The sequence below is a fragment of the Hyla sarda genome, chromosome 9 (assembly GCF_029499605.1).
Source record: "Hyla sarda isolate aHylSar1 chromosome 9, aHylSar1.hap1, whole genome shotgun sequence".
In the NCBI taxonomy this organism is placed as follows: Eukaryota; Metazoa; Chordata; class Amphibia; order Anura; family Hylidae; genus Hyla; species Hyla sarda.
The window spans coordinates 113,154,435-113,181,780 of record NC_079197.1 but is presented as its reverse complement, the minus strand read 5'-3'; the positions used below and the strand labels follow the sequence as shown (position 1 = coordinate 113,181,780).

At 42.8% G+C, this 27,346-nt stretch overlaps 2 protein-coding genes across 2 annotated transcripts in view; one reads left to right on the top strand and one right to left on the bottom strand.

The window, feature by feature from the left end:
• LOC130291911 (protein kinase C epsilon type-like) overlaps window positions 1-27,346 on the bottom strand; it is a 226,882-nt gene that overhangs the window by 118,120 nt on the left and 81,416 nt on the right. The gene's annotated exons all lie outside the window — the stretch shown is intronic.
• Window positions 979-14,224, top strand: LOC130291546 (protein kinase C delta type-like). Its single transcript, XM_056540416.1, has 3 exons — window positions 979-1,623; window positions 6,153-6,469; window positions 12,868-14,224. Exons 1-3 carry the CDS (start codon window positions 994-996, stop codon window positions 13,424-13,426), a joined length of 1,506 nt encoding a protein of 501 aa, XP_056396391.1. The 5' UTR covers window positions 979-993; the 3' UTR covers window positions 13,427-14,224.

Genomic DNA, 27,346 nt, shown 5'->3' with positions numbered 1-27,346 from the left:
GGTGACAGACGGGTGTAGAGGAGTGTACATGGGTGACAGAGGGGTGTAGAGGAGTGTACATGGGTGACAGAGGGGTGTAGAGGAGTGTACAGAGGGGTGTAGAGGAGTGTACAGGGGTGACAGAGGGGTGTAGAGGAGTGTACAGGGGTGACAGAGGGGTGTAGAGGAGTGTACAGGGGTGACAGTGGGGTGTAGAGGAGTGTACAGGGGTGACAGAGGGGTGTAGAGGAGTGTACAGGGGTGACAGAGGGGTGTAGAGGAGTGTACAGGGGTGACAGTGGGGTGTAGAGGAGTGTACAGGGGTGACAGAGGGGTGTAGAGGAGTGTACAGAGGGGTGTAGAGGAGTGTACAGGGGTGACAGAGGGGTGTAGAGGAGTGTACAGGGGTGACAGAGTGGTGCAGAGGAGTGTACATGGGTGACAGAGGGGTGTAGAGGAGTGTACAGAGGGGTGTAGAGGAGTGTACAGGGGTGACAGAGGGGTGTAGAGGAGTGTACAGGGGTGACAGAGGTGTGTCCGCTCCTGTCAATGATTAACCTGTCGACAGCTTATATAGAACATCTCATTCTCCCATAACGGAGACTAGACACCAATAAATTTAATGATAAAAAATAATTCATGATACTCAGCTTAAAATAATGTCCTAGTGATGGTAAAGCCGTATCATGTCAATATATACTGCCCAATGGACCTACAACCTAATTTATGTGGGTGATGACCACTTATTGGATGTAGCAGAACATTAGAGGCCCTTCCAAGGCTTTATTATTCCTACCATTAGCAGCAGGTACAATAGCTGGTTATTCCTGCACCAGGATCATTTGGATTCCCCCACAACCGCCCTTATTATAACCTTCCAGCAGAGTCTATGGGCACCACTGCCAACCTATACAACACATAAAAGTCACATCACTCTGCTCCATCTACTAATAAAACAGCACTACAAGAACCAGCCATGAATGTCTACATTCTTCTGGACACTAGGCTATCACCATGATGTCCACATTACAGTGTATATGGATGCACAGGTCCCTGGACCACTGGCAGCAGGTGCCACCTGATGTTTCTATGACAACACGTCACCTGGACAACGGCTGTTGTTGTTGTTTACCCACAACTCACAGTTGGACCGAGCGGACGGACGTCTACAGGATCCCAGAGATAGCGGCTTCTAGAGGAAGAGGAGACGGCGAGAAGGAGAAGATGAAGAGGGAAGAGGAGCAGATGGAGAGCGGAGAGAAGAGAGAAGAGGAGAGGAAGAGTGAAGAGGAGAGTGAAGAGGTGGAGAAGAGAGGAGAGAAGAGGAAGAGAGAAGAGGAGGAGGAGAAGAGAGAAGAGAAGAGGAAGAGAGAAGAGGGGAGCGAGGAGGTGGAGAAGACAGGTCAGAAGAGGAAGAGAGAAGAGGAGAGTGAAGAGGAGGAGAAGAGAGAAGAGAAGAGGAAGAAGGTGGAAGAGAGTGAGGAGGTGGAGAAAAAGAGGAGAGGAGAGGATGCCAGAGTATTGGAGGATGAGGAGCCAAGACCAGGCACCAGCCAGGACCCCGGAACATCAAGCAACTACCCCAAATTTAACATCACACACCTAACTGTCCATCAGGTATTGGGTAGGGGCAGCTTTGGAGTGGTAAGTTTATTTAAGTTTATTTCCTGTTAAAGGGACAGTCAATGTGTTTTTCCCATTTGTATTCTGTAGATAAATGTGATATTATTGCTTTCTGTTTTCAGCCCTTATGCTCATGAGGATAGCTGTACATAATGGGGTGTATAACAGACAGTCCAGTATATAGCCAGCCCCCATGATCACTCCTATATATCACATATCTGCAGCACTAGAGACCTCCAGTAATGTTTATATCCCTGTGTGTGACAGATATCGGGCCCTTATATAACACTGCACTTTAATAAGTCTCCATATTAGGTCTGGTCTTCTAGAGAGGGGTATTAGACTGCATTAGAGAGCAGATTGGGGGTAGTTGCATTGTTATTTACCTGTCTGGTTCATATATTTTATACATAGTGCCCCTAGGCATGTAAATAACATTGACTGTCACCCCAAAGTCCTCGTGTACTATTCTTTATAGACATATTACAAGTGGTTTATTATTGATATGTGATCCATTTGTGTAGGGTTATGTTGGTGTATAATAATATAATAACTTCTTACTATTATGAATTGTGGTACAGTATGTTTGCAAAAAGAAAAATAAACTCCTACTTAACTTATGTTAGGCTGTTACAAATATTTCATATTGGGCCTCTTGTACTATTGTGTTTTATTCTGATAGGGTTGTTGTAAAAATATAATAAAATATTTACAAAAATGTGAGGGGTTGTACTCAGTTATGTCAGATACTGTGGGGAAGATTTATCAAAACCTGTCCAGAGAAAAAGTTGCCCAGTTGCCCATAGCAACCAATCAGATCGCTTCTTTTATTTTTAACAAGGCCCCTGCAAAATGAAAGAGGCGATCTGATTGGTTGCTATGGGCAACTGGGCAACTTTCCCTGGGCAGGTTTTGATAAATCTCCCCCTGTTTATTTCACTGTAGTTATCTTTTTAAAGCCATTTATCTATTTTTTTTTTATTCACTGGCACTATACTGAACTGATATGTATTTCACATGTATTGAATTATTGAATATATAGGCCCAGATTTTTCAAACTGAGTGAGAGAAAAAGTGGAGAGATTTTTCCACAGCAACCAATCACAGCTCAGTTAACAAGCTCTGGTAAAGTGATAGCTGAGCTGTGATTGGTTGCTATCGGAAAATCACTCCATTTTTTCTCTCACACAGTTTGATAAATCTGGGCCATAATGCCACCATGATGAATTGTCTTTATATATGTATGATGAATATACATGTTATATTGTTTGGTATTGTACTTTATTTGTATATTATAAGGAGATTTATCTGAACCTGTCCAGAGGAAAAGTTGCCCAGTTGCCCATAGCAACCAATCAGATTGCTTCTTTCATTTTTAACAAGGCCTCTGCAAACTAAAAGAAGCGATCTGATTGGTTGCTATGGGCAACTGGGCAACTTTTCCTCTGGACAGGTTTTGATAAATCTCCCCCTGTATGTTTATTTATCTGTAGTTATCTTTTTTAAGCCATTTATCTATTTTTTTTTTATTCACTGACACAATTCTGAACTTATATGCATTTCACATGTATTGAATATATAATGTCACCATGATGAATTGTCTTTATATATGTATGATGAATATACATGTTATAGTGTTTGGTATTGTACTTTATTTGTATATTATAAGGAGATTTATCAAAACCTGTGCTGAGGAAAAAATGTCTAGTTGCCCATGGCAACCAGTCAGATGGCTTCTTTCATTTTTAAAAAGGCCACTGAAAAATGAAAGAAGCGATCTGATTGGTTGTTATGGGCAACTGGTGAAGTGTTCATCTGCATAGGTTTTGTCCCTATGTATCTGGGCATATACAGCCCCTTAGTGATGTGTGAACATGCTTGTAAAAGGCTTCACTGAGAAGATGAAATTTTGCAGTGATGTGATAAAATAAAAAAACACCTTTTCACTATTCTATGGAGTGTTGTAATATTTTTTTATATAATATATACCTATACATACAGGCGCTGTGATCTGTAGTTTTTCCTGGTACCACTTGTGCATTATATTCTGGTGACACCACATCTCAGAAACAATGGAATAAAATAGTCACATATATGCAAAAGTGATATCAACAAAAACTACAGATTAGGGTGCTGGCAAAAAGAGAGCCGGACCACACTGCAGGAGCAGTGCAGCCCCAGCTAAATACAAACATATACACAAGAGCCTGCAGCCATCCTACTGTCCAACACAGGGCTGAAAAAAAGCTCTCTGGCCAGGGGTAGGGGGCCTTATATGGGGGTCTTAATTGTTTAATTATCGTTACTTGGGTTGGAATTTTTTTTTTAACTGACTTTATTGTAATGTATATGTACAACATAATCATAGACAATATAAGGCATGAAAACAGGAGACTGCATAATCCTGACCGGCAGGTCAGGTGAGGTGAACAGGTGCAATAAAAGAGGTGAACATATACATCCTACTCTGAACAATTGCAAACTCCAATACATGGAAAAACACAAGATGAGACTCGACAGACACAAGACAGTGGGTCTCAAGAAAGTCCAGCGACTGGACATACATGTAGACAGACAACGCTCACTCGACAACAAGATAGAGAGAAGGACAAACAAAAAGAAAAAGACAAGGGTGGGAAGGGGGAGGGGTTTTGGAGAAAAATACCGGGTTCCAAATAGATCTAACTGGGTAGAAAAGAGAGTACATAAGAATGGCAAAGGGGAGATCATGGCGGGGGTGGGCTTAGTTGATCCCTGAGAGCCAAGAAGCGTGAAACATTATAGCTTTCCTGTGGAGGAGCACACCATCAGGACCATGTTTTATAGAATTTGGAGGGGTTCTTGTAGTGCTTGTTGACCAAATATTCATAATTCACAGCCATATTAACCAAAGCCTTCCAGCCAGAGAGGGTTGGGACTCTTGGATCCATCCAGCGCAGGGCTATGGCCTTGTGGGCTAAAAATAGTACCTCCCTAAGGAAATCAATTTCACTGTGCTTCCATTGTTCCTCATCAAAAAGGCCCAATAGGCACAGTTTATTATCCATTTGTACCTGGCGATTCAGGGTTCCCACAAATTGTACAACTATATTCCAAAAATCACGAATGGCTGGACAGGACCACATCATATGCAGGTAGTCTGACTCACCGGCACCACATCTACGACAATCCGAGGTCAAACGTCTGCCCATCCAGACAAGTCAAATTGGAGTGAGGTAAGACTGATGGAGCATACATAGTTGGATGAGTTTGTTATAAATAGAGGGAGAAACATACAGGTGAGAAGATAGAGCATCACTCCACTCCTCTTCAGTCAAGTCAGGTATGATTGCTTTACAACATGGCTCCACTAGAAGTGGATCCCCCTCCATCTTAACACTTAACAGGGTGGTATAGAGAGCAGATATTAGGCCCCTAGGGCCTTGTGACTTAAAAACACCTATAATGGGGAAGTGAGAGAAGGGTGCGGAAGAAGCCGGGAATTGTAGCAAGAATACGTGTGTGAGCTGGAGGTATTTATAAAAAGATTGTCGTGGGATGTCCTTATTATCTTGGAAATATTGAAAGTCCCTAAATCCAGTACCGTCATGTACATTATCTACAGTGAGAAACCCATGGGATCTCCAGAACTGAGGGTCCAATGTCGTAGAAAAGTGGGGCAGCAGGGGATCAGACCACAGTTGTCTATCTAACATGATGTCAATATATGAGAAGATTTTTCGCAGTGGCCCATACTTGGGATGCTAATCTATGCATAGGGAGTCATAGACCACCCAAGCCTGATCTACCCTCCAAAACCAGCTGGTGATGAGGCAGCAATGATGAACAGTAGTATGGGGGTTGGGTAGGTGATGAGGCTGATATGATGCACAGTAATGTGGGGGTTGAGGTAGTGATGAGGCTGATATGATACACAGTAATGTGGGGGTTGAGGGGGTGATGAGGCTGATATGATACACAGTAATGTGGGGGTTGAGGGGGTGATGAGGCTGATATGATACACAGTAATATGGGGGTTGGGTAGGTGATGAGGCTGATATGATACACAGTAATGTGGGGGTTGGGGGGATGAAGCTTATTTGATGCACAGTAATGTGGGGGTTAGGGGAGCTATGATGTTATTATGTTGGGGTTTTCTCCTGTGAAACTTTATGTATTCATTACATCCTTACTACATCTTAATGCACCTAGGATTCACCTATGGAAATAAAACAGACCATCCCCACACAGTCCCTATCTACAGTTGGCTGTAGTCATACCTATGTGGTATTGGAAATAAAGGAAAATATTTCTCATAGTCATACCTATGTGGTATTGGAAATAAAGGAAAATATTTCTTATAGTTATACCTATGTGGTATTGGAAATACATAATATTTCCCATAGTTATACCTATGTGGTATTGTAAATACATAACATTTCCCATAGTTATACCTATGTGGTATTGTAAATACATAATATTTCCCATAGTTATACCTATGTGGTATTGTAAATATATAATATTTCTCATAGTCTTCCATTTGCTCAATTGCTCCTTTTGGTTTCTTTCAGGTGGGCCTGGCATCAGTCCCCGGCCGAAACAACTACGTCGCCATAAAAGGAATCACCAAAACAGCGAACAATGCAGCAACCCTACAGAGAGAGCGACGGATACTCATGCTGGCCCGAGACTGCCCGTTCCTGTGTCACCTGTATGCTGCACAGCAGTCTCAGGACAATGCCTTCTTCATCACCGAGTATCTGTCCGGCGGCAGCCTGGAGGCTTTGCTCAGAATGTGCAGCAGTCTGAACACCGACACAGTAAGGTTTTACACAGCTGAGATTGCATGTGGCCTCCAGTTCCTTCACAGACAGAACATCGTCCACCGGTATGTATAACTTCCCCACACCTTTCTCCTTGTCATATTGTAAATAATGCACCCAACTTTCTGTGGTGACCCATGGTGATGGCAGGACCGCAGGGTGTAGCGGTGTAGGTGAATGGGGCAAGATGGTATTAACCCCAGGGGCAAGGTGTTATTAACCCATAATGTTCATGATGCCAGAGTGGTTTTTGGGTACCGGAACCACCCAAGCGGCAGCTCCGCTATTCCAATAGCAAGGCAGTGAAAATGAGAGTCCACTACCAGGTTATGTTTTAACAGAGGCTTTACTGAGGTCAGATGGGTGTTATTATCTTCACAGCTAGGCCAGAATCCCAGAGAGGTGGCCAGGAACACAGAAGGACCTCGCAGCTTGCTGGGATCAGCTATACTTGTAGTAGAATTGAGTTGAGGCTTGACTAGACTGTGGATAGTGACAGCGGACATAGGCTTGACTCACTGGAATGACTGTAGATTTGAAGCCTTCCAGGCAAAACAATTAGAAACCTGTTCACACGTGTTAGAAAACATTTTGTTCTATCCGCACCAGAAAAGGCGCCCCTCGCCTCATATCCCAAGTAATAGAATCGCACAATGGCAACTCAGAAGTGTTACATTTATAGGATTAGAACGTTAGGAGTTAGGAGTTAGAACAGAAAAGAAACTATTAAAAAGAGAAGCACACTGGATAATATAAACTAATGCCACCGGCCCTTTAGGTCTTAATGATAGAATAGATATGGCAGCATGTCTTTACTGCTTGATCACTCCTCTCTTATGTCTCCCTTGTTGTCATTGTTTTTAACCACGTGATTCGAAATGAGTCTAAGGTGATTGGAGGAAGGTGTGTCTAATACCTGAATAAATGTACCTGCAATCCAGACCTGAGTATAGGCCAGATGAAGCACTAACCTGTGAGAAACGGCTACTGTTGCCTGCTGTACCCCTCCCCCCCACACTGTCCCTCTCCTGTAACTATTATGTGAGTATCAATAAAACTAAAGAAGAAGACCGGTGAGTTGCCGACTTTTTTTCTCTACGAACTGTGTAAATGTGATATTGCCACATGGGTAACTGTCTAAACTATTAAAATGAAATGTTAATGATTTACTAACATTTAAAACAAAATTTTTTTTTACTTTTTTTCTAAAGCAAAAGGAAAAGCGGAGGCTAATTTTTATTGGGCGAATGGTTTATTTACATTCTATTGTTTTTTACTTTACACTTTATATATAGCACTCCTATACACATGGGGGTATGTGCAGACTGCAGAGCATTGAACCCGACCCATGTCTGTAGTACAGATTCTGTGGTACTACAAACACTAGGGTGAACCCCCATTTGTATAGAAGTATATGTACTACATACAAACTGCTTTACCCATGGGGGTATGTGCAGAGCATTGCTTCCTACTGTCTGTAGTACAGACACTAGGATGCAATGCTCTGCACATACTGCCATGTGTATAGCAGTGTGTATCTAGTACACACTTACACTACTATACACATGGGGATGTGCAGAGCATTGCATCCTAGTGTGTGTACTACAGACACAAGTGTGCAATGCTCTGCACATGCACCCATGGGTATTGAAGTGTATATATATATATATATATATATATATATATATATATATTGCTATACTCATGGGGGTATGTGTAGAGCAATGTCTGGGTTTAAACAAATATGTAATTTTGCTGAACAATCTGTCCCCTTACCTCTATATCAGTGTTTACCAACCAGAATGCCTCCAAGTGTTGCAAAACTTGGCATGCTGGGAGTTGCAAAAGCTGGAGGCTCCCTGGTAGCAGAAATTATTGTGCGACATTGGTATGGAGCAGAGCTGAATGTGTGATTATGTGCAAGCATGACTACGCACACACTTAGCTCTGCTAGATACACACTCACACGCTCAGCCTGCAGCATTTACACAATCACACACTCAGCTATGCTGCATTTACACAATCACACACTCAGCTCTGCTGCTTTACACAATCACATACTCAACTCTGCTGCATATACACAATCACACACTCAACTCTGCTACATACACACATACTCAGCCCTGCTACATACACACTCTCACACACTCAGCTCTGCTACATACACACAATCACACACTCAGCTCTGCTACATGCACACAATCACACGCTCAACTCTGCTACATACACACTCTCACACACTAAGCTCTGCTACATATACACACACTCAATCCTGCTACATACACACACTCACACACTGAACTCTGCTACATACAAACACTCACACACTCAGCTCTGCTACATACACACACTCAGCTCTACTACATACACAGACTCAAACACTCAACTCTGCGACACACGCTCACACAATCAACTATGCTACATACACACACTCAGCTACATACACACACTCACACACTCAGCTCTGCTACATATACACACATATACACGCTCAGCTCTGCTACATACACACATTCACACACTCAGCTCTACTACATACACGCATTCACACACTCAGCTCTGCCACATACACACTCACACATTCAGCTCTGCTACATACACACAATCACACACTCAACTCTGCTGCATACACACTCATCTCTGCTACATACACAGACTCAAACACTCAACTCTGCGACACACGCTCACACACTCAACTATGCTACATACACACAGTCAGCTACATACACACACTCACACACTCAGCTCTGCTACATATACACACATATACACGCTCAGCTCTGCTACATACACACATTCACACACTCAGCTCTACTACATACACGCATTCACACACTCAGCTCTGCCACATACACACTCACACATTCAACTCTGCTACATACACACAATCACACACTCAACTCTGCTGCATACACACTCATCTCTGCTACATACACAGACTCAAACACTCAACTCTGCGACACACGCTCACACACTCAACTATGCTACATACACACTCTCAGCTACATACACACACTCACACACTTAGCTCTGCTACATATACACACATATACACGCTCAGCTCTGCTACATACACACATTCACACACTCAGCTGTACTACATACACGCATTCACACACTCAGCTCTGCCACATACACACTCACACATTCAGCTCTGCTACATACACACAATCACACACTCAACTCTGCTGCATACACACTCATCTCTGCTACATACACACATTCAACTCTGCTGCATACACACACAAAACTCAGCTACATATACACACTCACACACTCAGCTCTGCTACATACACACATTCACACACTCAGCTCTGCTACACACACACACTCACTCAGCTCTGTGACATACACACTTAACACACTCAACTCTGCTGCATATACACACTCGGCTCTGCTACACACACACATTCAACTCTGCTACATGCACACAATCACACACTTAACTCTGCTGCATACACACAATAACACATATACATAGACCTAACAGCCTTCCTCCTTCTCCCTCCCTGCACATACAGTGGTATATTCTTAGCTGTATGGTCACCATGGTTACACTACACAGGTGCAATCTCCTGCACTCATTAAGAACAGCAGGGAGTTTGAATTTTACAGTTTGAAGTTTGAACTATTCCAGGAAGGGGAGGTGAGAAGCAGCAGCACACATGATTGGTGAGCAGTGGGTCAGCGGAGGGTGGGACAGGGACTTCGACAGAGGTTGCGGTGGTGCAGCCTAGCATCTAGCCACATGTCCGCAGCAGCCTTATGACTGCCAGCGCCCAGACAACGAATCGGACAATTATTCGATAATGGGATTCGTCAACAACGAATCCTGCTATTGAATTTCATCGATTTTATCGAATAATCATTGCAGCCCTACTGAGATCTCTGGTGTTTGCTGGTCTCAGTAACGTGATGGATGAGCCAAAGAGAGAGAATTGTAATGGCCTTATATAGAGGGGGCTGAGCCAAAGCCCATTGGTCATGCTGCAGGTCATGTGTAAACCTGGTGGCCTCTGAGTAACATGTGATAACATAAACATAACATGTGACATTTCACAGGTCCTTTAGACATTTACTAGAGTCCTCCAAAGGTCCTTAATACTGACTATACATTGACATACTGACTATAATCTTATTACATTAACCCGTTTACGCAAAATCAGGTACATGTACCTGATGATTAGCGGTGACTTCGCGCAACATCAGGTACATGTACCTGATGGACATAAACTGTCACAGCGCCGCCGCGCGCTGTGACAGTTTTATGAAACTTGCTGTGCTACACAGCAGGACCTCCCTGAAGCCGGCCAGGGACCAATCGCAGCGGTCCCCGGCCGGCGATCGCTGCTATTGGTCCGTCAGTTCAGACGAACCGAAAGCAGGGATCTGGCGGCGGTCTCCTCCTTCCCCCTCTCCTCCGTCGCTTCATTCAGTGAAGCGATCGGTGGTGAGAGGGGCCCCGTTGGGGGAGGCCGCCCGCAGCACTCAGGATCGGAGCTCCGATCCAGAGTTAACCCTGTAGACGCTGCGGTCACTGTGACCGCGGCGTCTATTAGGATTACAGAAGGAGGGAGCTCCAACTGTCACCATCGGCGCTCTGTAAAGTAAAAGCAGAGCGCTGATGGTTGCCATGGCAACCGGAGGACTGACAGTAGCCTCCGTTGCCATGGCAACATGAGTGATCAGTCTCTACCTAAGGTAGGGACTGATCTTTCCTATGCCTGTCAGTACTGACAGACATAGGCAAAATTCAATGGAGTACAGATGTGTACTCCATTGAATTCTGTGTATAACAGTAAAACAAAAAAAAGTTAAATGTGAAATAAAGTGAAAAAGAAATTAAAAAAGTGAAAAAAAATAAAAATGTGAAAAAAAATTAAAATAAAAAATATGAAAAATAAAATGAAAAAAATTGGAAAAAAATAGTAAAATAAATTATATATATATATATATATATATATATATATATATATATATATAATACACCCCAACACAAACTCAAAAATAGTCCCCCCAAAAACATCAACATGTCCCGCAAAAAAAGAGTCCATACACAATTGCGTCAGTGAAAAAATAAAAAAGTTATGGCTCACAGAATACGGCGAATTAAAAACGTGATTTTTTTTACTAAAATCGTTTTTATGCTATAAATGAACTAAAATATAAAAAAAAGCATAGAAATTTGGTATCGCCGTAACCGTATCAACCTGCAGAGTAAAGTTAACATGTCTTTTATACCGCATGACGAACGACCTAAATTATTTTAATAAAAAACAACTGCAGAATAGATTTTTTTATGTATATCACCTCATAAAAAATAAAATAAAAAACGCTCAAAGTGTCACATGTACCCCAGAATGGTACCAATAAAAGCGTCAACTTGTCTCCCAAAAATATTTTTTCACCCCAAGGCCTCTGCAACTTTATATGATGCCAACAAAATATCCTAAACTAAAAGGGTGCCCCAAAATCCACATAGCACTCCTTCATGTCTGAGGCCTGCATGAGAGACACATAGCGCAAAACGGCCACATATGGGATATTTCTAAAAACGTCAGAATTCAGGGAATAAATCTTGAGTTTTATTTCTTTGTCAACACCTATTGTGTTACAGAAAAAAATGGATAAAAATGAAAAATCTGCAAAAAAAATGAAATTTTTAAATTCAGCCTCCACTTTGCTTTCATTTCTGTGAAGCACCGAAAGGGTTAATAAACTTCTTTAATGTCATTCTGACTACTTTAAGGGGTGCAGGTTATAAAATGGGGTGATTTATGTGGGTATCTAACATTCAGGCCCCTCAATTCCACTTCAGAACTGAACTGGTCCCTGAAAAATCAGATTTTGAAATTTTCTTGAAAATCTGGAAAATTGCTGCTAAACTTATAAACCCTCTAACATTCTAAAAAAGTAAAATAATGTTTATCAAATGATGGGAACATAAAGTAGACATATTGTAGATGAATTAATCATTAATTTGGTGCGATATGACTATTTATGGTACAAGCATAAAATGTAAAGTCTAGAAAAATGCAAATTTTTCATTTTTTTCGCCAAATTTTTCATTTTTTTTACAAAAAACGCTGAATATATCAATCAAAATTTACCTCTAATGTAAAGTACAATATGTCACGAAAAAACAATCTCGGAATTGGATTGATAAGTAAAAGCATTCCAGAGTTATTACCACATAAAGAGACACATGTCAGATTTGAAAAAAAGGCCTTGGTCATTGAGGCCAAAACAGGCTGTTGAGTAAAGGGGTTTTAAATAACACTATAATAACAGCAGGGGAGACACTGCAGGAGAGCCCCCAGGTCACCGAGGGACTCAACCTGACAGGGCCTAAGTGTAGTGCAGGACCATGTCCTGTACTGGGACATCACATTTCCATCGGCGAATTTTGCCTAATTTTACTTTTGTTTTTTATTTATCAATCTTTTTTCTTCTTTCATTGCAGAGATATCAAGCCAGATAACATCATGCTGGATAAAGATGGACACATCCGCATCATAGATCTCGGAGTTGCCCAAGATGGTGTCACCTTCTCCAACAAGATCCAAGGAGTGACGGGCACATTACCTTACATGGCCCCAGAGGTGCTCCAGAGGAAGGACTACTATGCAGCAGTTGACTGGTGGAGCCTGGGGATTGTTGTATCCCGGATGTCAGCAGGTCGTTCCCCATTCTACTTTGGCTGCAACAGAGAAATGGCTCGCAATTCCATCACCAGAGAGAAGCCTAATATTCCATCTTGGCTCCCTGCTGACCTGAAACATCTGATCAAGCAACTGCTGCGCAAGAATCCTGAGAAGCGGCTGGGTGTGAACAGGAGCATCAGAGGCCACCCATTCTTCACCACCATCAACTGGGAGGAACTGGAGCAGAGGAGAACACAGCCACCATTTACACCATTCAAGGCAGCTCTGAAGAAGGGACACCTGCCGTGGCCAGAGGTAGAGACAGCTCTTCACCCCTTGGAAGGATTCTCTTTCATAGCTCCAAGCTGGGAATGGTAAGATCAGCCCACGGCCCAGAGCTCTGTGCCATCTCTACCATCTGAGTGCTGCAGATTTCCATCAAGATGTTACCCTGGATCTTAGCTCTACATCCATCAATATCTGGCACCTTCTGAAGACCCTCTGCACCCAGGAGAGGCCTGTGCTTGTAACACCTCAGCACAGGCCGGTAAGTATCACACATCATCACACATACATTAGGATCACACACATACAGGTAGATAGAAATATACACACAGGTACATATATAGATAGTATAGACACATACACACAGACACACACAACAGATAGGGGTAGACATCGGCTTTGATCCTGGGACTTGTTCCGATCGCCATATTTGGGGTCAGGAAGGAATTTTTCCCCTTTGAGGACAATTGGCTTATTCCTCAAGGGGGTTTTGCCTTCCTTGGGATCATCTCGGCCATAATTAGGAAATATTCCCACAAATAGCAATGTATAAAAATAAATAATAAAACTAGTATAATATGTGAGGATTTTATATAAAATAATACATATTAGTTTTCCATATTAGATAGGTCAGGTACTGGCTTTTGATCCTGGGACTTGTTCCGATCGCCATATTTGGGGTCAGGAAGGAATTTTCCCCCCTTACATAAGGATAATTGGCTCTTTCCTCAAGGGGGTTTTCGCCTTCCTTAGGATCAACACAGTATATAATAAGGCTTTGCCTATAAATTTATATTTCACACATAGCAAAATAAAACATAACACACATTTCTGAAATTTGCAGTATCCCCAGTATCCCCCTACTAGAACTAAAATAAAATGTCATTTTTCCACTCTACATTATTGTGTCTGTGTCTTTATTTTCATTAGATGATATGTTTTGTTCTAAATAATACAGTGAAACCTCTAGGAGAAGACCACCCAAAATTCCATTTTAAATTGGTTTTCTGTGGGGGGGGGGGGGGGTCTTCTTAAAATAAGACCACTATGTATAATGTATGATGGTCTGGAAATTAATCACACAAGATCTGCTTTGGATATGAGGGTGGTCTTCTCGAAGAGGTTGTGTTTTGGAGAAGTAAAGCTGGGTTCACAGTTCCCGTATACATTTTCAATTTGAAAACCGTGCAGAACCGTATTGAAAACCGTAAGCCAAAAGATGCATTCAGTTGTGTCCGTTTTACATCATGAACGGTTTTGTCCGTTTTTTTTTTCTCCTAACCAAAACCGTAGCCTACCACGGTTTTTGGTCAGGGGGAAAAACCGTATTAAAAGTATTTTTTTTTTTTTTTTAACATGGGAGTCAATGGGAACCCAACAGAACCGTATGTGCGTACGGTTCCATCTGGTTTTCACCATACGTTTTTTGACTTTGCACAGTTTTTTTCTTGGAATTTCAATCAAACAAGTGAAACTTTATTCATAATGGAGTGAAAAGTTAAGAACTTATAAGTTAATATTTTCTTAAAAAACGGATGCAACCGGACATCATTTTTCAACCGTATACGGATTAAAATTTGGACACATGTTTTGATACAGTTTAGTCAGGTTTTGAGGAATCCATTTGTTATCAAAAACCTGCTACAGGAACTGTATTGCAAAAAATGTGGTGTGAACCTAGCCTTACACTGCAAATGCGATTCCTTAACTTACATTTACTATCTGGATCTTCCTGTATGAACTGGAAGTGATTAGATCAGTGTTTCCCAACCAGGGTGCCTCCAGATATTCCTAAACTACAACTCCCAGCATGCCTGGACCGCCTTTGGGCATGCTGGCAGTTGTAGCTGTGGAACACCTGGAGGAACCATGGTTGGGAAACACTGGATCAGATAGTAGAGCAGGGAAGTCTCATGGGCAGCCAGCAAAAGACAGGTAAGAAGCCTGTCAGCGATACTAGTGGTGGGCACAGGAGGGAGATGTCTGTATGGCAGAAGGGGGAGCAAGAGGGTTACGGAAAAGGCCGGTGGACCTGCTCACCTGTGACCTCCACCCGCTGTCCACCATAATATGGTAGCTACAGTACACAGTTGTATTAGTAAAATAAATAGGCATCAGTTAATAGGGTATGATATACACTAAGGGTTTCCAACATAAATTAAAAACAAAGGGGAAATGTATTATTTGTGGTTTTGACCCCCCCCCCCCTTGTTTTTTTTTTGGAGCCCTTTTTTCTTCATGCCAGTTTTAATTACACAAAATGTATCATTTCCCCGTGAATAACTTTGCACAATTTTTAGTGCACTTTGTTATGTGGTTTTTAAGTCTCTTATTGTGTGTGGATTTGGGTCGTGCAAACAGATTACTTGCATATAATATGTTGGAATATCCATGACACTTAAATCTTGCCTTCTTATGCTAGGACAAAAATGAAAAAGTGATCAGCACAGCGAAAACTTGGAAACGTGATAAACGTGTCTACAACGTCAAAGACAGGAAACAATAGTGCAACATTTCCCAGAAAACTGGTACACAATGCTTGATAAATCCCCCATAGTGTCCTAAATAGTATTATTTATCTTACCCCAGGGGAAATGCTAAATATGTCCTGGGACCTATAGGACTCGAGTTCTGCCTCTGTTCCCTACCTTTACCCCAATTATCCCCTGTGCACCCAATGTGCCCCCCTACAAGACCTCAGCACTGATCATTGAGCTCAATTAGAGTGGTTTATCAAAACCTATGCAGAGGAAAAAGTGGAGCAGTTGCCCATAGCAACCAATCAGATGGCTTCCTTCATTTTCAAAAAGGCCTCTGAAAATTATGGTTGGTTGCTATGGTAACTGCATCACTTTCTCTCTGCACAGGTTTTGATAAATCTCCCCCAATATCACTGAATCAATGATTATTGCATGTTGTTCTATTTTCTATGCTTTCAATATTTTTCCTACTTTCTTTCCTATAAAATTAGAAAGAAAAAAAATTCACAGTGTAGTTTAAAGAGATATTGACCGAGTTTTCAACCGCACTAAATCCAGTATACTTTGTTATAGTGCCGGTGACCGGTGTTACAATGAGGGGTCACTTATGTGAATTGATGTAGTACTTACAGAGTTATATGTCTTTATTCTTCTAGTTCTATGACACAGCTTTGCTAGCACATGAGTGTGAATAGTTTTGTATCTTTTTAGAGAGAGGGGCAGAGCGGGTAATATTGAGGCGGCAGGGGAGCGCGGCGAGCCGTCCCCTGCTTCCATTGCGCAATACAACTAGAAAAATGAAGACGTATATTTATTATATAAAAATATGCAGCGTCAAATATACTACGTGTGACCCTACCCTGAAGGGGTTACCCAGGATTAGAAAAACAGAGCAGATTACTTCCAGAAACATCACCACACCTGTTCTCAGTTGTAATACCACACACAACCTAAGGACAGGTGTGGTGCTGTTTTTGGATGAAAAATAAATAAATACATCTGTTTTTTTCCATTCCTGGATACCCCTATAACCTATTGACATCTTCAAACCTCCAGCTTTGCAAGGATGTTCCTGAATGTCTTGCCGTGTCTGCAGCTATTGGTAAGAGTCTGGTAGACTCTCTGGAGAGAAAGCAGAATAAAAAAACAACTGAAAACCAGAATAATAGCGCAATCCACTACGATGTTGGTTTCAAATAAACATCTTCTTTACTAAAGTCAAATCACAACGCGTTTCGAGGCTTGCACATGCCTCTTCCTCAGGTAAAAAAAAAACAGTGTAAGCCTGTTGGCTTTAGTAAAGAAGATGTTTATTTGAAACCAACATCGAAGTGGATTGCGCTATTATTCCGGTTTTCCATTTTTTTCCTGCTCTCTCTCCACATTACCATCGGCTTGGAGTTTCCTCCACACAGAACCCGGAAAAGCAGCACCACTCCTCTGGATACCGACGGACACAGGATCCGTGGTCCTTATACAACAATCTAAGGTGAGCAATTTTTGCTATATTTGTTCCAACACGAACACACCTAGAACCCAGCAATACCACACCATGGAAAGCTCTGCCTCTTCTCTGTTTTACAGTGTATGCTCTCTGGAGAGAAGACAGAGGCAGTTTATTACCATCCCTGTGGTCACACCCAGAATGCTGTATACAGTGCAGGAGGCGACCGTGATGCATTCCCGCTTCTTCTATCGCTATCATGTGATTGCTGGGTAGCTGTGGCTGCAGGTGCTGATAGGTATTAGCAGACCTGGGTCAGCTCTGCAGTGATTGTAAGGCTAGGTTCAGACTGCGGAATTTCCGCCGGAAATTTCGCTTACTATAATGCATAGTGTAGTGAATGGTTTTCCGTTCACAAATTCACACTTTGCAATTTGTGAAGCGGAAAATCCGGATGAAAAATCTGCTAGAAAATTTCCGCCTGAAGAAAGGGGTTGCTCTTTCTTCAGGCAGAAATCCTAGCGGAACACATAGCAGTCTATAGGAGACTGCAGTGTCCGCGCGGTCCTAGCGCCGACTAATTCAGTCGGCGCAGGCGGAACTCGGGCAGAAAATTTCCGCCCGGAGATTCCGTAGTCTGAACCTAGCCTAAGGCTGGGTTCACACTGCGGAATCTCCTGCCAGCCTGAATCAGTCTGCGCTAGGACCAGACACTGCAGTCTCCAATAGAATTTAATGTGCCCCGCAAGTATTTCTACCTGAAGAATGAGCAACACCAGACGGAAATTTTAAAGCGTATTTTCTGTTCAAAAATTCCGAAGTGTGAATTTGTGAATGGAAACCCATTCATTATACTATACATTTTAGTAAGCGGAATTTCTGCCTGCAATTTCAAAGCGGAATTGCCAGTGGAAATTCTGTAGTGTGAACCTAGCCTTAAGGGTCTATTCGCAAAGCAAAATTTCCACTTGCAGAATTCTGCCTCAAATTAAAGCCCATAGACTTCTATGGGATTCCGCACTCCCATTCACACTTCTGATTTTCCGCTTGCAGAGTTCCGCAAGTGGAAATTCAGAAGTGTGAATGGGATTGCGGAATCCCATAGAAGTCTACGGGCTTTAATTTGAGGTAGAATTCTGCAAGCGGAAATTCTGCCATGTGAATAGACCCTTAGGGGGCTGACAATCAGCATAGAAAACACTGTAATGTTAAAATGCCTTCCAAAGCTACATAAATAAAAAAAAAATTAAAAAAAGACTTATCAAAGTATGAACCCAGCCTCATAAAAAAAAATAATAATAATAATATATAAATAAAAATGGATGATAGATGACCATCCGCTTCGAATTTAGGTAATGCTTCATATATAACACGGTGAAAAATTGTTATTACACAAATGAAACATGAATACCGTATTTATCGGGGTATACCACGCACCGGCCTATAACACGCACCCTCATTTTACCACGGATATTTGGGTAAAAAAAGTTTTTTACCCAAATATCCTTGAAAAAATGAGGGTGCGTGTGTGCGCGTGTATACCCCGATATACCCCCAGGAAAGGCAGGGGGAGAGAGGCCGTCGCTGCCCGCTTCTCTCCCCCTGCCTTTCCTGGGGTCTAGAGCGCTGCTGTCGGCCCTTCTCACCCCCTGGTTATCGGCGCCGCTGCCCGTTCTGTCCCTCTGACTATCGGTGCCGGCGCCGATAGCCAGGGGGAGAGAAGCGGCGCCGACAGCCAGGGGGAGAGAAGGGGCAGCGGCACCCATTGCCGGCGCCGCTGCCCCGTTGCCTCCCCCCATCCCCGGTGGCATAATTACCTGAGTCCGGTCCGCGCTGCTCCAGGCCTCCGTTGTGCGTCCCCAGCGTCGTTGCTATGCACGGCGAGGCGCTCTGACATCATGCGCCGCGCCGTTCAGCGCATAGCAATGACGCAGGGGACGCACGACGGATGCCTGGAGCAGCGGAGCAGCGCGGACCGGACTCAGGTAATTATGCCACCGGGGATGGGGGGAGGCAACGGGGCAGCGGCTCCGGCAATGGGTGCCGCTGCCCCTTCTCTCCCCCTGGCTGTCGGCGCCGCTTCTCCCTCCCTGGCTCTCTCCGCCGGCACCGATAGTCAGGGGGACAGAACGGGCAGCGGCGCCGATAACCAGGGGGTGAAAAGGGCCGACAGCAGCGCTCTAGACCCCAGGAAAGGCAGGGGGAGAGAAGCGGGCAGCGACGGCCTCTCTCCAACTGCCTTTCCTGGGGGTGTATCGGCGTATAACACGCACACAGACTTTAGGCTAAAAATTTTAGCCTAAAAAGTGCGTGTTATACGCCGATAAATACGGTATATATATACAATACTGTAAGGAGAATATTAAAATATAAAAAAAAACAATCTCAAAGTGCTTTGCCTGTTAATGGATTCAGGGCCAGTGTCAGGGTAATGCATATGGATCATAATACGTATTGGCTTATGTGTGATGACTGGTGCAAAAGTAAACTAACCAATCCAGCTCATCCCAATATGTGACTGGTTGCTACTGGTAACACCTGAGATTTCCATAGATAAGCCTTAGATTTCAAAGCCGCTGTTGGACAATGGCAGGAAGCAGGAATGACACAGCAAGCGCTGCAGGGATGACGTCTTTACACGAGGGGGCTGAACATAGTAGACAAAGTCTCATACGTCTGTGAGCTCAGTAATGGATGTTATTGATCGCCAGCACTGTGATGAATCCCAGCACTCTTATAAGGTAGTCCTTACTGAGGAACTAGGGAGAAAAAGAGTAGAAGAGTTATTATAAAAATGTGACTGATTTGCAACAGGTGAAGGCACCCTGGTTGGGAAACACTGATTATATACATACACACACACATATATATATATATATATATATATATATATATATATATATATATCCTCCAGAGTTGTTGTAGGCAGCACAACCCAGTTATGTAGCAGTGTGGTGGGTGCCGTCAGTACATTCCAGGTCACGGTCTGTCCATCAGGTACATACAAAAAGGGTTCCGCAGCACTCCAAAGAATATTCAAATCAAATAGTGATTTATTTTCCCATAAGAAAGTGATACGTTTCACCGGTCTCACACCGGCTTTTTCAAGCATGCTTGAAAAATGTCACATAATGTCAAACCAAACTCCAAAAATGGTCTGGACAAAATTATTGGAACGCTTAAGGGTACGTTCCCACACGGCGTATACTATGCAATGTTTATGAATTTTTCGCACTTGCGTTTTATGCAAATTTTTTCGCATCTGCGTATTTTATGCAGATGCGTATTTAACGCAGCTAAGTCGCATGACCCAAATAACCTTGTACTTGCCTGTGAACAATAAAGTCTTGTTCTCCTGACCTTTCATTCCTAAAAAAAGGTGGGAAAGTACTCAGTTTTTCCCAATTAAAGCAATCAATGATTTTCCTTGTCTTTTTGAGCCAGTTGTTCTGTGCTTTGGTGAAAGTCTGTACCATGCCTGGTAGTGGACCATTACGTTTGCGTCAGAAATACTTGAGGGTGTTTGTCATGTTAATTAACATGATTTTTCGCCGACTGCGCCAGCCAAATCCGGTAAATGTCATATTATACCTTAACCTCTTCAGGACATAGGGCGTATGGATACGCCCTGAATCCCGAGTCCTTAAGGACCGAGGGCGTATCCATACGCCTGTGGGAATTCCGGCCCCCACCGCTAGCCGGTTGGGGACCGGAGCCGGAAGCCTGCTGAAATCGTTCAGCAGGCATCCCGGCATATCGCCCAGGGGGGTCATTATGCCCCCCCATGTCGGCGATCGCCGCAGATCGCTGGACAATTCAGTCCAGCGATCTGCGGCGATTCCGGGTCAATCGGGTCTCCAGTGACCCGGTGACCCGGAATTACTGGCTGTTCGGGGCCGTCTCTGACGGCCCCGAACAGCCAGAGCCTGCAGGGGTGAGGTGGCACTGGTGCCACCTCACGATCGCCCTGATTCGTCGGCCGGATTACCGGCCGACCAATCAGGGCGCCTGCTGCGGGTGTCACTTCCGGAGGACGTGAGCGGGTGCGGGACGTGCACCCCGGGTGCTGGGGACCCCGATCCCCGGCGCCCCCGGCGCAGGAGCAGCTGCGGCGGCGGGACTGACCTGCAGCGTCTGGATCGTTGGAGGTGAGTGACAGCCTCCTGCTGTTGCTTAGCAACAGCTCCCAGCATGCAAAAAGGGCATGCTGGGAGCTGTAGTTATGCAACAGCAGGAGGCAGACCACCACAACTCCCAGCATTCCCTTATGGGCATGCTGGGACTTATGGTTTTGCAACAGCCGGAGGCACATTCTTTCTATGGAAAAGTGTACCTTCAGCTGTTGTCTAACTACAACTCCCAGCTTGCACAAACAGCTAAAGTGCATGCTGGGAGTTGTAGTGGTGCATCTGCTGGTTGCATAACTACAACTCCCAGCATGCCCGTTGGCTGTCGGTGACTGCTGAGAGTTGTAGTTTTGCAACAGCTGAAGGCACACTGGTTGTGAAACTCAGAGTTTTTTTTACCTAACTCAGTGTTTCACGACCGGTGTGCCTCCAGCTGTTGCAAACTACAACTCTCAGCAGTCACCGTACACCATGCACCGTACATGCTGGGAGTTGTAGTTTTGCAACAGCTGGAGGCACACTGGTTGTGAAACACTGAGTTAGGTCACAAACTCAGTGATACATAACCAGTGTGCCTACAGTTGTTGCAAAACTGCAACTCTCAGCAGTCACCGACAGCCAACGGGCATGCTGGGAGTTGTAGTTATGCAACAGCTGGATGTCCCCCCCAATGTGAACGTACAGGGTACACTCACATGGGCGGAGGATTACAGTAAGTATCTGGCTGCAAATTTGAGCTGCCGCAAACTTTCTGCTGCAGCTCAAATTGCCAGCGAGAAACTACTGTGAACCCCCGCCCGTGCGACTGTACCCTAAAAACACTACACTACACTACCACAAAAAATAAAATAAAAAGTAAAAAACACTACATATGCACATACCCCTACACAGCCCCCCTCCCCTCCCCAATAAAAATGAAAAACGTCTGGTACGCCACTGTTTCCAGAACGTAGCCTCCAGCTGTTGCAAAACAACTCCCAGTATTGTCGGACAGCCGTTGACTGTCCAGGCATGCTGGGAGTTTTGCAACAGCTGGAGGCACCCTGTTTGGGAATCACTGGCGTAGAATACCCCTATGTCCACCCCTATGCAATCCCTAATTTAGGCCTCAAATGCGCATGGCGCTCTCACTTTGGAGCCCTGTCGTATTTCAAGGCAACAGTTTAGGGTCACATATGGGGTATTGCCGTACTCGGGAGAAATTGTGTTACAAATTTTGGGGGGTATTTTCTGCTTTTACCCTTTTTAAAAATGTAACATTTTTGGGAAAACAAGCATTTTAGGTAAAAAAAAAAAATTTTTTTACATATGTAAAAGTCGTGAAACACCTGTGGGGTATAAAGGTTCACTTAACCCCTTGTTACGTTCCCCGAGGGGTCTAGTTTCCATAATGGTATGCCATGTGTTTTTTTTTTTGCTATCCTGGCACCATAGGGGCTTCCTAAATGCTGCATGCCCCCAGAGAAAAATTTGCGTTCAAAAAGCCAAATGTGACTCCTTCTCTTCCGAGACCTGTAGTGCGCCAGCAGAGCACTTTTCACCCCCATATGGGGTGTTTTCTGAATCGGGAGAAATTGGGCTTCAAAATTTTAGGGGTATTTTCTGCTATTACCCTTTTTAAAAATAAAAAAATTTTGGGAAAACAAGCATTTTAGGTAAAAATTATATTTTTTTTTTTTTACATTTGTAAAAGTCGTGAAACACCTGTGGGGTATTAAGGTTCACTTTATCCCATGTTACATTCCCCGAGGGGTCTAGTTTCCAAAATGGTATGCCATGTTGTTTTTTTTTTGCTGTTCTGGCACCATAAGGGCTTCCTAAAGGTAACATGCCCCCCAAAAACCATTTCAGAAAAACGTACTCTCCAAAATCCCCTTGTCGCTCCTTCCCTTCTGAGCCCTCTACTGCGCCCGCCGAACACTTTACATAGACATATGAGGTATGTGCTTACTCGAGAGAAATTGGGCTACAAATACAAGTAAAAATGTTGTCCATTTACCCCTTGTAAAAATTAAAAAATTGGGTCTACAAGAACATGTGAGTGTAAAAAATGAAGATTGTGAATTTTCTCCTTCACTTTGCTGCTATTCGTGTGAAACACCTAAAGGGTTAAAACGCTGACTGAATGTCATTTTGAATACTTTGGGGGGTGTAGTTTTTATAATGGGGTCATTTATGGGGTATTTCTAATATGAAGACCCTTCAAATCCACTTCAAACCTGAACTGGTCCCTGAAAAATACTGAGTTTGAAAATTTTGTGAAAAATCGGAAAATTGCTGCTGACCGTTGAAGCCCTCTGGTGTCTTCCAAAAGTAAAAACACGTCAATTTTATGATGCAAACATAAAGTAGACATTTTGTATATGTGAACCAAAAAGAAATGTATTCGTAATATCCATTTTCCTTACAAGCAGAGAGCTTCAAAGTTAGAAAAATGCTAAATTTTCTAATTTTTCATCAAATTTACGGATTTTTCACCAAGAAAGGATGCAAGTATCGACAAAAATTTACCACTATGTTAAAGTAGAATATGTCACGAAAAAACAATCTCGGAATCAGAATGATAACTAAAAGCATTCCAGAGTTATTAATGTTTAAAGTGACAGTGGTCAGATGTGCAAAAAACGCTCCTGTCCTTAAGGCCTAAATGGGCTCCGTCCTGAAGGGGTTAATTGCCTGTGTTTTTGTCTAATTAATGTGGTTTGCTTGTTTGTTCCAGGAAGTTCCGCATTCTATTTACACTTCTTTCTTCGATATTGAACCTTTGCAGAATGGTGGTGGTTTTTTACAAATTGTCCTCTTAAGAAGTTGCATTGTTGCCCATAGCAACCTTTTATTGAATTTTTTATTCAATTATGCCGCTATATGGTGTCTCAAATATGCTTGTTCATGGAACAGTGTTTTATCATACCGAGTAGCTTAATAAAAACTGGTATTCTGGTGTGTTAACAATGTGTTCTTCCTAATGTTTTGGAATTTTTAATTTTTTTTTGTCTTTTTAACTTGATATGTCTGAATGTTAATCCTTCCAGAAAATATGTTTTGTTGTTTACCTCAAATTGTGTATTGAACATTTTGAATAGTTTATTCCTGTATGACTACAGTTCTATGTGATTCAACCTCTTTCGCTGTCAGGTAGTGTGTCGCTGTGGAGTGTATTTTTGAGCTGATTCTGCTTCTCCTGTGGCCCTTTTTGTACCTTGTCTGAAAATGTAGATGTTTAGATCATTTATTTTTATTACCTTTTTACAGATTTTTGTACCTTGCGTAACATCCTATGGCAATGTGTGTCTGTTCATTCTTTATCTTTCCTTGATTTGCCTTCCTTACATACTAGGAGCCCCGTAGACAACGATTCTGGGTGCATCCATTCCTTCAGGATCGCTCGTCCCTAAGGTTTTCTTTCAGTGGTGTTTCAAGATTTGAGAAGGTGTATATTTTTAACCACTCATTGTATATTGTTTGTTTTCTGCTCATTAAACCATGGAGTAATTATTCTTTTTTACGTTCAAGGGATGAGGTTAAATTTTTGTTGACTTTCTATGTCGATGTTTGATCAACTTTTTTAATTTATCAAAGCTGATTTGACTATGACCACTACCTGTATGCGGAAGCCAATTTCACCTGAGGATCGTTTGCTCATCACCTTGCGGTGAGTCCTCTTTGTTTTTAGACAGTAAATACATTATACATTGTTTAGTTAAGGTGTGTGTGGTTGGCAATCATTGCACAATTTGGCCATAACCTCTTTTATGTAATTTAATTGTAGAATGTTACATATATTAATTGTAAGTCTATGAGGGACCATTATTCTTTATTGATGTTTTAAAATGTGTTTGCTTACACTATGTTTACAAAGAAGAAGACATGGTGATGATTAGCTAACTAATTGTTATTTTTCTTTTTGTTTTTCAGATTTTTAGCCACAGGAGAGAGCACCTTCAATTCAGGGTTGGTGTTTCGACCATCTCCAGAATTGTAAGGAGTACATGTAGCGTGATCTGGCAGAATTTGCAGCCCACTGAGATGCCATGCCCATCCGAGGAGACTTGGTTACAGGTTGCAGCAGGCTTTCAAACTGTAGCCAATTTTCCAAACTGCATAGGTGCAGTTGATGGCAAACATATCAGGGTGCAACAGCCACCGCACTCAGGCACTCGCTTTTATAACTATAAAAAATATTTTTCGATTGTCATGATGGCAGTGGCTGATGCTCACTCTCGATTTGTTGCCATTGATGTTGGCAACTATGGCAGTATTGGAGATTCTCGGGTGCTGCAAGTATCAGCAATTGGTAGGCAAATTCTTCGAGATTGTGTCACGCTCCCAGCTGCCAGACCTCTTCCGGGTTCCACAGTTCATGTTCCCTTTGTGATGGTATCGGATGAGGCTTTTCCATTATTGCCCAACCTGCTGCGCCCATATGCCCAAAGAGAACTTGATGCTCGCCGGAGGATTTTTTATTATAGGCTGGCACGGGCATGTAGAGTTGTGGAATGCGCCTTTGGAATAATGAGTAGTCAGTGGAGGGTCCTGAATACTGCAATCCATTTGGACTTGAACACAGTTGATATTGTGGTGAAGGCTTGCTGTGTGCTTCACAACTTCAATCGCAATAACATCCACGATGGAGATGTGTTGATGCCACCATCAAGCCTTCACACACATATCAACTGGGGTACTCAACCTAACCCCAGCGGAACGCAGATTCGGGATTTCTTTGCTGACTATTTTATTAGTCCACAAGGTGCCGTGCCCTGGCAATACTCCTGTGCCGGTGGTGAGCAAACCAGGGTGATGGAATCCAGGACCAGCTAATAGTGTTTGAAAACAGCATGCAAATTACACTTTGAAAAGTCTAAAGGCAAGATGATAATAAACTGTGTGAAGAACACTCTTGCCAAGGTGTCTAAAGTGTGAAATTCCCCTATAGGATCGTTATTTCCGTGTGCTACCTGATGCTTTTTTTTTTTTACATTTATATTGGATTGGATCCTCATTTTCTTAGACGTGCAAAGCCATCAAATAAGGAAATCAACTATTTACCCAACACTATATTTATAAATAATCTTCAGGGAAAATGTGGTCACGTAATGTAAGCCTACACTGACAAAATCCCCCTTTTTGTAGGATTTTAAAAGGTGATATTGTGTGTGTTATCACTAATGAAGGCATATTTTGTTCAAATGTGTTGTCTCCTAACAGCATTACAAATCAATTCAAACATTGGCTACCTGTTTGGTTTTCAGCAATGCCTCCCTTTTTCTTAGCAACATACACACGAAAGTGCAATTGTGTGGTTTCTAACAAATTAACCCAAGCAAACATGTAAAATGCCCAAACATTATGGCCAAAATCCAATTTTTTTGGTCTAACACTAAGGGTCTTGTGTCACTGCCAACTTGTGCCACTTTTAAGATTTGTGTGTGACAAAAGGCATAAAAAGACACTACCATCCAAAATCTCTTTTTCAAATTAAAAATTGGATCACAGACATCACAGTACCATAACTTGAAAAAGAATAAATTACCTTACTGTACCAACCATGTTAACACACAAAGTTAACCATTAACATATCTGAAATAGCCACAAGCACTCTCCATCTCATGTAACCTTACATTTGGCCCCAAATAACCATTTTAGAAATAAAACAACGGCTCAACAAACAAGCCAAAGTCACAATGGACCTCCTAATTATTATTATTTTTTTTTTATTAAAAACAAATAAAAAAAACAATTGTTAGGATTCGGCAGGCTGGATGTGGATCCTCTGTGTCAGCGAGGCATTGGTGTGGACCGTGTCGGTGGACCGGTTCTAGGTTGCTACTGGTATTATCCAGAGCCCACCGCAAAGCGGGATGGTCTTGCTGTGGCGGTAGCAACCAAGTCGTATTCACCGGCAACGGCTCAACCTCGCTGACTGCTGAGAAGGCGTGGGACAGAAGGACTAGACAGAGGCGAG